A 12,409-nucleotide genomic window follows, 5' to 3' on the forward strand; every position below is an offset into this window, starting at 1 on the left:
TAATACAGAGATGCTTTGGTTATTACTAAGCAGTGCTTACACAGAGTCAAGGACTCGCATGCCACCCCACCAGTGAGTAGGCTGGGGGTGCACAAGAAGTTGGGAGGGGACACGGCTGGGACAGCTGACCCCAACTGACCAAAGGCATATTCCATACCATATGACATCATGCTCAGCATACAAAGCTGGGGGAAGGAGAAGGAAAGGGGGGGACATTTAGAGCGATAGCGTTTGCCTTCCCAAGTAACTGTTATGTGTGACGGAGCCCTGCTTTCCTGGGGATGGCTGAACCCCTGCCTGCTGATGGAAAGGGGTGAATAAATTCCTTGTTTTGCTTTGCTTGTGTGTGTGGCTTTTAGTTTACCTATTAAACTGTCTTTATCTCAACCCATGAGTTTTCTCACTTTCACTCTTCTGATTCTCTACCCAATTCCACTGAGAGGGAATGAGTGAGCGGCTGCCTGATGCTTAGCTGCTGGCTGGGGCAAAACCATGACAGCCGTGCATATTGACTCAAAATGCAAACAGCAAACCAACACTTGTTTTTTCCACCCACAGCCCAGGCCAGACAACTGAACTCTGTTTTAAGGGCTCCCAATTTACCATTCTGACTTTCTGTAAAAATTACACATTCTGGTTTGATAGAGAAATGACCTTTTGAAATGTTAGTTTTTCTGCTATACTTAAGATCACATTTGATAAGAAAATAGGTCACCTTGGTATCAGTTTTCTCAATCATCCAAACTCTTCACAAATCCACTTGTATCAACTACATTGACCACTGAAATTTCTATTTATAAGCTAGACTTAATCGAAGTGGACGCAGAAGCCTCTGCTAAGTCAGCATATTACATGGGTCATGTATCTTAATAGCATAAACTTAACCATATACAAGTAGAAGAGTTCATAATAATACTGTGCACAAAAATCAGTATGCTAAAAAGTCTCTCAGACTCAGTAGTTTTATTATCGTGTTGTGTAGTTCACCTTTCAAGCCTGACAGATACTGTGATTCTGTACTCTGTGTACTCTATTTAAAATAACACTTTTATCTGAGAGTTTATTGGTGAGAACAACAGACAGGTGGGAGAAACGGAGTAATAGCAAGTTATGACTAGAAAACCATGACATTTCAGATATCTACAAGTCTTTGGCCTCAAAAATAGCCTCAGCAGTTATTTGAAAGAATAAAGTCATCTGACTAAAACTCAATAGCTCTAATGTGGCCCTCTGACAAACACGTACCTATCAGAAGAAACTATGAAAGAAACGTTTAGAAGCTTAAGAAAAGATGATCTTATAAAGCTCCTTCTATCACCTGCTCACAGGCATGTTAGAGGATATATGAATAAAAGAAGTACCAAAAGGAAAAGATATAAGGAATATATTCAGTATAGCAACAATTAATACCTACCTAAGATAGCCCTTTCAATGAGTTAAAAATATTTTTTTAAAAATGTTAAAAATTTACCAGAAATACCATCAGCAAAGCAGTGCTATCTATGGACACTGGTAAATGAAAGCTAAGGTAAGCTAACCCATTTTTTGTTAGTAACACTGGGGGGGCGGGGGGGGGAATATGCAGCATCCAAATAAACAAGTCCAATTACAATTACAACCCACAACATTATTTTTCTTAGTTGTCCTAACAGCTGTCTCCCAGAACAGTTATGAACATTGCCAGCAACACATAGGCAATTCTGCATTGTTGTTTTCTGCAACTGTCTCATTTTGACAAACAGAGGAAGAATTTCAGTCTAAAAGGTTTCTACTTTTCACAAACATTAAGACTTACTTCAAAATAGAGTCCCTAAAACATTGCTCTTATGTTACACTTACGTCAGGAAGAGATGGCAGATTGTAGGAGCTACCCACTGGAGAATTCAAATCTATCACGGGGGGACCATATGTCTTCCCATCACATCCTACAGCACTAGTGACTGTAGGGCTGGAGGGAGTAGACGATGTGCTGCTGGCAGTTGAAAGGGCAGTTGAAGTTTGTCCACTACCGATCTGCCACTAAAAAGGAAAAACGATAATCACAATTCAGCATTATTTTCCAAGAGATCACATCTACTGGATACACTGGTTCTAACTCAGCAGTTAAACAAGCAGCTTAGTCCAGTAAGCTGAATTCAAACATAAAAACCTGATTTACTCTGAAGCTACCTAATTTCAAGAACCAATCTTACAAGATGAGGGAAGATGACAAGTAGTTGAAAACTATCAATAGAAGAAATGAATGTGAGTTCTTAAATGCAAAGCTGTATCTTAATGTTAAGTATCTATTAATATTTCACACTGCATTGACAGTGTTGTGGGAGAAATATAACAGTTTTAGTGAAAAAAAAGCATCACAGATAATAGGCTGAATGCACAACTGCTCCAGTGCTTTATTAAGTAAATAGCTATAGCGTCACTTGGACGCCATCAACTATTTGATGTTGTGCTTCCCTTAATAACTTAAAGTGATTAAGAATTTGAAATGCTGATTGGATCTCCACCCACATATACGTTTAACACCATGACATGAAATGCACGGTCAAGTCAGACTAAATTTCTTTCTCGTTCAGATATATGCAGTTTTCAATGACTTTAATGGAATTTCATGGTAACTGTAGGCAAAATTTGACTCTGCTCAGTTCCTTTTAGTCAGTCATTCTATTTACTGGTTTCTAGTTTCAGAAAGCCATTTCTAGATAATCAAAATACCTGAAAGAAAGGCTTGCAGATGGGCCAATCGTCTTTTCAGAGAAACAGAATAGAAGTGACATAGTTTTTGTTACTACGGGTTCTCTTAGATATTGGTACAGCTTTCTTCAGGTTAGTTGGAATTAGTTCTCTGACATCATAAGCGTTGCAAATATGAATGGTATTACTCCACTTCTGAGGTCACAGATCAGAGTAATTTGATTTTTCCCTGCCTACCTCTAGTGACGTGATTTTCTCCTTCCTTCCACATACACAACTACTCATGTGTTAACATGCTTCTTAATAAAAAATTATTTGCCTTCCTGAGCATCTAGAAAATATCTGAAGTGTTTGCTTCTGCCCCAGTTCAACTGCTAATTAACTAGGTATTGATCAGTCTTATTCAGCACTTTCTGAATTGTGCACTTTCTTTTTCTCTCCTCATCTGTCAAAGTTCAGATTTGGCATACTCTGGAAAATGGTGGCAGCTTTAGCTTTTAAGTCAGGCTTTTACCTGGTTCCTAGTGAAGTCACTAACCTCAAGCTGAATAGTGGGATTTTCTATTTTTAATATTTTGTCTATTCACCGATTGTAGTGTGCTGACCATGGCCACGTTACGGTTTGTGTAAGTGGTCAGAAATCACAGTAATAGCAAACAAGAGAATGGAACACCTACACAGCACACACAATGGCTCACTTCTGTAATGCTTCAACAGCTTGGAACTGTCAAAAAGAAAGAAACTTGACAGTTATCTCATTGACAAAACCGTGGGTATCTTGTCATAGAGAAAAATGCAGTTTCTGTTCTAATTGAAAAGCACTCTAGAAACATAATATAAAAGATATAAAGCACTTTTGATGTTTTATGTTTCACATGGCAAGTTTGATGTTTCACATGGCAAGTGAAAAGGGAAAGAAACTCTTACCTGTTTTATAGCTTGTTGTGCCAAGAATGCCATTTGCAATGGGTTGGGCTTTATTGCTTGCCTTGGCAGGTTCTGATTTTGGGGAAATCTCATCTGTTGTGCAGGAACTGCTGAACCATTGGACTTGGGGCTATGATTCTGAAAATGAATCAAGCGCGGAGGTGCCTGCATGAAAACAAACAATTCTGTAAGTTAGCTGGTAAAAATTTCTGGAACATTGAACAGATATCAAGTGGCCCTTTAAAACTTCTGAAACTCTTAACAAATTCGATGCAAACAAGTAGTAGCACACAATTTATCTGAATGAGCATGCAACACATTGATTTTTTTTTTTGTTAAAAACAAAACCTAGTAGATGATTTTAAATTATTCTGATATAATAAATGCAGATACATCACAAGAGTCATTGAGAGTATGTCCAACTTTGACATTTATATGGGAGAATCAAAGAGTTTTATGCAAAAAAGCCTTGGAAAAAAATTGACAGATTCACTTTTTAATCATTTGAAAAAGATACAAAATATATAGCTCTGCACTATATATAGCTGGACACCATATGATTTTATTTTTTTTTTTTAATGAATAAAAATAGGCTGAATGCTACCACACATTCTGCAACAGAAGTGTAAAATGCCCATTCAATTCTAAGTAACGAAAATATTCCCTAACCCATTTACATAGCCATGTGCTAAAGATGAAGTTATCTGAAGTTATGTATCTAGACTTAATTTCTTTCTTTTATCTTAACTTTCTTTACTTTCTCCTTCAGTGCCATGGAAAAAAAGAGAGTCTTCTCTGGAAATAGTCATAACTTACGTGATGAGAAGCAGGAGGTTGCTGCATGGCTCCTGGCATTCTTGGATTTGGTAAACCTACTGGACCTGCTCTGCGTTGAGCTTGCTGTCTCTGAGCCATGACCTGTTGCTGCATGTGCTGGAGTCGGAGCTGAGCTAAGCTTATCTGTGTTGGGAACTTAGACAGCTGGTTTGAAGGTAAGCTGCCTGGTGGCTGTAAGTTTGTTTCCATCACAGGGCTCTTGGGCATATGTGGTGGGGTTTCTTTATCTTCAATTACCAAAGAACCTGGTTTAAACAAAACAAATAAAATTACTATCACAAAATAATGCAGTTAGCAGAAATGCTATTTTTCACAATTGGATCCTTTTATATCATGCAGTCATCATTCATTATTGTAACGTAAAGAATGGATAAACATGAGATAGAGGACTCCATTTATTTTGTTTATTTCCCTGTGGAAAAAAATGGTTGCATTTTACAGCAAATTGTCTTATGCTACAGTGTCCTCTCTAAGGTGGGTTCTCCTAGGAAGATGTCCTGGCCTTTCCAGGAGAGCACAGGAGCAAAGTTTCAATGGGAAAGAGTATCCTGATCCAATCATCTGATAAAAAGATCATGAACTATATCATGAAACTTAAAGGTATTGTGATCCTCTCTGGCCTCTGAGTCAATATCATGGAATACTCAGATGATACTCAGTTGCTACACACCACCAATTCTAGGATGTGATGGACATCTCCAGGAGATGTTTTACCTCTCTCCACTGACTCGGAAGGAAATTTGACAAGACAGGTGACTTTTAGACATTAATGCTGGGTGAGAGATTGTATCTGGAGACACATAGTGTGATTAGTCTAGATGAATTCCAACTAGAACAGAGCTTGATTTGATTCAAGGGAATAGCACACTCTTTATACAGGAGAAGACAAAAACACCTTTTTTTTTTTTTTTTTGTTAAAAGAGAGTCAAGTAGAGAAAGTTATGGTCCAAGACAGAGTTAAAAACTTCCAATGATCTGTGGGAGGTTGTGCAAGAGCTTTTTAACACAAGTGTGAGATAGACACCTCATACTCCCTTCTCCCAGAGACTTAGGGCTAGTTCCCAGGATAGTTCACCTCATGACGTGGGTACACCACATGACAGTTTGACAATCCCTGCTACAGCAGAACTTGAAATCACCCTCTGCCACTTCTCTCCTCATATCCATCCACCAGTCTCTGTGGCTCCTGTGCAGTCTGACCTGGCTCATTTTGGGGTAGATTATCTGACGGATGAGGAAACTTCTTGCATTTTATATTCCTCTTTTTCATCCCAAGAGCTCTAGTCCCATATCTAGACATAGGCACAGAGGGAGTCTAGGCCAACCAACATACTGTAGTGCAGAGAAGGGCAGAAAGCTGTCATCAACAATACTATTTTCATGTTGACACTTCGTAATTTTGGTGTTGTAAACATTTCAATTATGATTCTACCACATCAGCCATTAACAAAAATATTAAATATGCTAAGCAAAATGGAAAAAACCTACCAACCTATTGCCTAATACCCTTTATTAAGCCTGTAATAGGTCTAGTCAATGTTTCCTATAAAGTGAGCAGAGAAAAACACAAAGGAATATTGTTTCCCATATATGGCTGTACGAAATATTTCACTACAGTCAGAATAGATCTGTTTTATTTTCTTTCTGTAGAAAAGGAATTACCTTGACAACAAATGGTATTGACTGTACTACAATTAACTGTCAAACTGATAACCCACTTCTATTCCGTTCTCTCCAAGTCTAATTACATTCTCAAGTCTTTCCAGACTTAACATCTGTGGTATAAAGCCACTTACCCAAAGGTACTACAGAGAATGAGTCCCTTCCATTATTCTAGAAAATCATGGGTTACAATTTGTGGAATTCAAACACTTTAAATGTATTTTATTTTCTTAAATACATTCTGAAATCCATGATAGCTATCCTATTAGTGTACAAATGTTATCACACTATCAGCAACAAGCAACCTGACTAGAATTCAAGCAACTCCCAAAGTAAATTCTTTCTTTATTCAGACTTCATTTTTCCTTTAGTGGTTCTTAAATCTGGTGTATCTACAGAAATTGAACACGTCTGATCATAAATGTAACAGCCTAAAGGTTGTGATTTCTGAAACTAGACAGATAAATATGATCTGGTTTTATCTATCACTTAAAGAGATAAACTGTTACAAGAATTCCTGTTGTGATCTACACAGGTGCCATTTCTGTTGTAGCACTTCTCAGAATTTAAGGGAACATACGTCAACACCTCATTAAATAAACAGATTTAAAAAATTGAAAAAAAAAGAAAGGCAAAAAAAAAAAGCAGCCCCAAAACCAAACACAAAAAGAGCCCCCTCTTGACAAGCATCTTCTCAGTTTAGCAGCAGTTCACAGTTCACAGTTATCACCATACATCTTGACAGTTTGTTTCTGGAAACAAGAGGTTCAGTTTTGATTCCTTTCCCAAAAAAAATGTTTACAAAAAAGGAAGTTGGAGAATTTCCCTGCTACCATCCAATGTCCTGGTGTGTGGGGAAAGGAGCTTGTTTGCCTTAAAAGCACTTTCCTTCTCTACCTTTGTAGAGAAACGTACATTTGCACCTCTCTGTATATCAGTACAGCAGACTGCACTTTCTGATGAAAGGCAGAAAAGGTCCCACAGGTGTCTCACAAAGCATTCTGCACATGACAAAAAACCCAAAATGCCCATCAAGCTAACACTGGAGAGAGAAATGAAGCATGACGGCAGTCAACATCCTAAAAAGACCTCTAAGCTTCAATTCCTGCTCCTAAGCTGCTGAGTTCCTAGGATGCTTATCTCCATTAAACTCAGGCTTTCAGGCAATCACACAAGCAGGCTACCTGCAAAGCTTCCAGGTTCTGGGATTCACCAGTATCATAAAACCCTAGCAACTTATAGCTGTAAGAAAATTTGTAAAGACCAGTTTGGAGACCAGGTAAAAATCTATTAGGATAATGAAGATGAAGTACATTTGCAACTCTGCTAAAAACATTTTCTCCTGAATTCCACCCCACAACTTCAGGAAAGACAATCCAAAATCCAGACAACTCTCAAAAAGTGGTGTTCTCTTCTCTGTTCTCCTGTTTTTCTTTGGCATTCTTCCATTCCCTTCATCTCAGTTCTCCAAGGCTTACTGTTCAGCATGACAAGGGAGCAAACGGGGGTTCTTGAACATGTTATGCTGCTGCTATGGGTTTCAGCTTGGCAAGATGGGATTGAAGGAGAAGACAGGGCTGGAAGATGCAGAATAAGGCTGACTTCTGGAATCCTTTCTTAGGATGCAAAGTACAGTTATAGATTGTGTTCCTTGTTTCAGAAGCCAAAAGGCACCTGTATTGCCCAGGAGACTCAAAGCTGCTACTTTCACCATCACACATACCATTCAAGCCAGGTAAGTTTGTTAATACTTTATCGTAAGTATTCATAAAAAATACTTTTTCCTATACAATGCACTCTAAATGTCTTCTACATGTAAGGAAACAAAGTTAACAAAGTAAACCAAAAAATGAGTAGTGTATAGGCTATTTATCTTCACAAAAAGAAAGCTGCTTTCAAAATAGGATCAAGACGGCAAAGGGCTAACAAAACTTTATCATACCTAGATTGAAAATATTTTGAGCCCAGAAGCTAGGATCACAGTGAAACTGGATGGTATTGTTAGTCACTGGTGAAGCATCACACCTTGCTCGGAGAAGATACCGTAGTCGATATGTAATCTACAACAGGAACAAAACAAGACGTTATTCACTGGGGCCAGAGCCATGTATCCGAACAGCATAAAAAGTCTTAAAAAAACAAGCCAAAGCAAAACAAAACCCCCTCCCAAAAAAACAACAACAAAAAACCCCTGAACACGCCCCTAGAGAATTGAGGTGAAAGATAGATAAATTTGTCCACGGTAGAAATGGAAGAGGTATTCTTAACATCTTTCCCTTAATCCTAAAGTAATTTTCAAAAGCAATCAACTACAACGTAAAGAAAATTAATTCTTCTCCCCTGTAGAAATACGTATCTTTCCTCAAACTTGGTCATTACATTCAATGACTTGGAACTACTTGCAAGTGAAGTACAGACTCACATAACCATAGTAGGGTTTTTTTTCTCCAAAACCTATGATAGCCCATTCATTTTTCTTTCAAAGAAAAGTATCCCATCCTTTTGGCAACAAGTATCATAACATGGAATTTTCCTTTGTAATAAATTTAAGTTTTCTTCAGAGAGCCAAAGAACAGATTTTATAAATTTTGTTTTTGAAAACTCTCAGATTCACAGATATTTTCCGACTCTTCCAACCCTTTGGTTCCAAAGGACTTGACTATCATTACACAAGCAGAATACTCTATCAAATGCTCAGTATTTATCTAGTTCCTAGAAAGAAAGTATTTTCTTGCAGTTGTTTCACTAGTAATATCTAACACTTGCAATAATTTTAGAACAACACACTGCAGATACAGAAAAAACTTAAGAGTTCAACACTTATTTTTCTTGAATAATAGATTATTTCCTGGAAAAGTTCAAGAGACATACTTGACAAAATCATCTTACCCATTTAAAATGATATTAGTTATCTTTTACATAGGAATTTTGTAAGAGCTTCCAGTTTACAAGATTTTTCTTGCAATTTTAGGCAGGTCAGTTTTAGACCAGATACAAAAAACATTTGGCAAGACTTAAGGGTTTTTTTTAATGGCAATGGAAAATATGAAATGCACTACTATTTTGAATATAGATTTCCTAGGACTTCTGTGTACACTACCTGAATCAAGTATACTACATTATAGAAATTTTAGTCTTTTGTTCTGTCACCAATACTAGTAGCTCCATATATTCCTCCTATCGTGCACAAATATATATTGTAGATAAATTCATGACTAGACTAGTTACCTCCTGCCAGTAATAGTGTAGCTACTACTGTTTTGTTCATGCTAGAGGACTAGGCTGGGAAACCTGTCTTCCTGCAAACTGTTTAGTGTGTTATTTCCCTGAAGTATAGACATTGCCTCCCAGCTGTAATTGTGCACTTAAGTCTGCTAGGCGTTCCTTCCTCCTAGTTTCAAATGGTTGGATATGCTGGACCAGAAGTCTCACATGCTCCTCTGTGCATCACTGCTCAGGAACAGATTTTCCAGATGTCCGCAGACAGGGTAGCTACTCTACTCCCAGATAACACCAACTTTCAGCAAGAAAATCAGGAGCCTAAAGCTGATCTGTTCTTTTGAAAAATATTTCTCATTTGCTGAGGCTTTATGGGCTAGAAGGTCTTTTTCTTCAACTGCGTAATGTTTGTAAGATTAAGACGCCTGCTACATAACTTGTTTTCTTACTCACATAGCAGAAGTCTTTGTGGCAACACTAAGCAATTATAAACAACATGACTCAGTTTGATGCCCTTTTTCTCTGTTCAATTAAAAAATATGACTGGCTGAGGCAGTATAAGGCAGGCCAAATGAATTTAACTACTTAAACCCAAGTAATATTCCACTATCTGCTATAACCTGCAGCATTTTAACGGATTAAAAAAACCCACACCACCAAAAACCCCAAAAGCAAACAAACAAAAAAACCCCAGTAGGTTCTCAACTAAGCAATAAGAAAATAAAACAAAAAACTTTGTGATCCCGTTATAGGAATTGGAAAAAAAGGGATCTAGCATCTTTCCTCAACATTGCCACAGATTTCTGTCATCAGGCTATTACAATCTAGTAACCTCTGGATGAATCATGGTCAGCTTTTTATCTGTTTTTTACTTCAAGTCTTTTAGGTTTTCTGTTCATCATGAGCCGTCAGCTTAGCGAGAGCACATGCACTCAGATTGTGTTATTATAGCATTGAAATGCTTAGCTTCATAACTGTTTGCATGGACAAGCAAAAGCCTCAGCTTCATTTTGATCAATTTTTGAAGACTTAGTGGAAGATGAGTCTGACAGCACAAAACAATACATTAATTTTCACATTGAAATGCTGGATATCAGACTCTGATATATAAATACCATCTTTCTCTGAACTCAGAAGCTGTAACAAGTACTGAAAAGAACCTCAATGATGATGTAGGGGACACAACATTTTCCCCAGTGGTTCATAGCCTCATGGTTTTCACTCCAGAGAAAAGGAGTTGTCCCTACTTCTGCAGATGTACAATAATTCTATGGCGGCGCAACAGAAGAGTGCTGTGACCAGCGAGCTAAATTATTAGAAACACTCTGCATTTATGTTTGAGAGAAAACCATGAAAAATCATATACAAATATTCCAATCTAGAAAGTCATTTAAAAGTCTAACTCCCTAGTGTTAGTGACAAGTATGTGCGTGTGTATCTGCCTTAACTATAGTCTCTAAGTAAATGGAAAGGGCTATCTTTCTAACCTTACCAAGCGTTTGCTGTACAGTAGTGCTGTGCTGCTCCCACTGGAAACTGCCCATTTGGAAAAATTCATGACATGTTCCAGCTGTTTAGAGAGACCCGCCACTTCCTGTTGTTGCTGCAGAAGTTTCATCCGATGCTCTTTTGCCAGAGTCTGCAAGTAGAAAAGCAGTTCCAGTCAAAGGGTTCCATTTACAGTTAACAGGCATTAGCTTTCATATTTGTAATTCACAATGATCAAGTGGTTTCACTTAGCTCTTCTAAAAAGCACCCCTGTCCCCTGACTGCAGCTATCAGAGAAGTCAGTATACATTCATTCAAGATATCAGGACTTCCTGTGCAGATTCCCATTTTCATATGTGTGTGTGTGTCTATACACACAGACTTTTTAAAACACAATTGGAGGTAATATTTTTCCAGGTATCTATTCTAGACAATTCTCTCCTCTGATTTGCTATTGGACCCGCGAATTTATGAAAAAATTCTGATGGAAAGATTTTTCATGCATGACGTATAGAATTATGACTTGCAAAAGAAAGAGAAAGAAACTTTCTTGGAGAAAAACTGGGCTCAGAGATAGCCCTGATTCACAAAGCAGTGAACACAGATAATAATTACAAACAAAACAACAATCTCCCCCCAAAAAACCCAAACCCTCCTCCCCTCCTCCACCAAAACCCCACTTGGTCAAATGGCTTGTGTGGGACATCTTTCTACTATGGAATTGCAATAGGACATGTACATGAGTCTAATGCTAGAAATGGATTTTATTTTAATGTGAATCCACTACAAAAAATATTAGGACTGACATTTTTGTTTCTTATGATAGAAATGAAATTACCTCCAACTGATGCAGCAGAGCTTTTCCCTTTTTATTTATTTCTACCATCAGTGTAAATATGGCAACTTTAATATCCTGTTCCACCTGCTTTTGATTCTGATTCACTTCAAGAATTCTGTAAGTAGACAGTATAGAAAATAATGTTCTTTAGCTCACAAGCCCACCCTGCAAATAGTATTTTAAAAAAACCCCTCTAGTCTGTTGCTGAGACTACAATATTTCTTGGTCATATGCACCAATTAATACATATACCATCAGACACAGTCAGGAAAATTACTGGGAGAAACAGAAAGAGCAAGTACCAGTGACCTATGATAAAATTAATTAACTGGTGGCAAATCCTAATGCCCTAAGTCTGTAAAATTACTGACATCTGCCACTGACAAAAATTAAATGCTCATTGTAATTGAAATTCTTGATTTTTAATTGTCTGGCACATTTCTGGAATGGTCCATGGCAATCAAAACTGTTTAAGTCTAATTTCCATCTAAGGCAGAATGGCACTCCAGAAACAAAACCAATAAATAGATTTTCTTATTTAGCTATTTCAACAATAGCGCTCAAACTTATAACAGCAAAGATAACCTTAGAGTGTGAAAACCACTACTGCTAAGATGCAAGGAGAATAACCACTTAGATGCAGCAAAAGAAGAGTGTCTGCTATTTTGTTTTTCCATCCCCACCATCCTCAAAGATGGGCAAAGAGAGAGGAAGAGTTCAAGTTGGACTCAGCATCCTGTACTGTGT

At 37.7% G+C, this 12,409-nt stretch overlaps 1 protein-coding gene across 1 annotated transcript in view; it reads right to left on the reverse strand.

The window, feature by feature from the left end:
* Positions 1–12,409, reverse strand: part of TRIM24 (tripartite motif containing 24) — a 67,893-nt gene that overhangs the window by 17,374 nt on the left and 38,110 nt on the right. Inside the window, exons 6-11 of the mRNA XM_075755269.1 lie at positions 11,663–11,777; positions 10,829–10,975; positions 8,060–8,177; positions 4,435–4,700; positions 3,619–3,783; positions 1,840–2,019 (exon numbers count right to left, since the gene is read on the reverse strand). Of these exons, the coding sequence (XP_075611384.1) occupies positions 1,840–2,019; positions 3,619–3,783; positions 4,435–4,700; positions 8,060–8,177; positions 10,829–10,975; positions 11,663–11,777 (991 nt within the window). The remainder of the gene's footprint in view (positions 1–1,839; positions 2,020–3,618; positions 3,784–4,434; positions 4,701–8,059; positions 8,178–10,828; positions 10,976–11,662; positions 11,778–12,409) is intronic.

The sequence above is a fragment of the Balearica regulorum genome, chromosome 1 (assembly GCF_011004875.1).
Source record: "Balearica regulorum gibbericeps isolate bBalReg1 chromosome 1, bBalReg1.pri, whole genome shotgun sequence".
In the NCBI taxonomy this organism is placed as follows: domain Eukaryota; kingdom Metazoa; phylum Chordata; class Aves; order Gruiformes; family Gruidae; genus Balearica; species Balearica regulorum.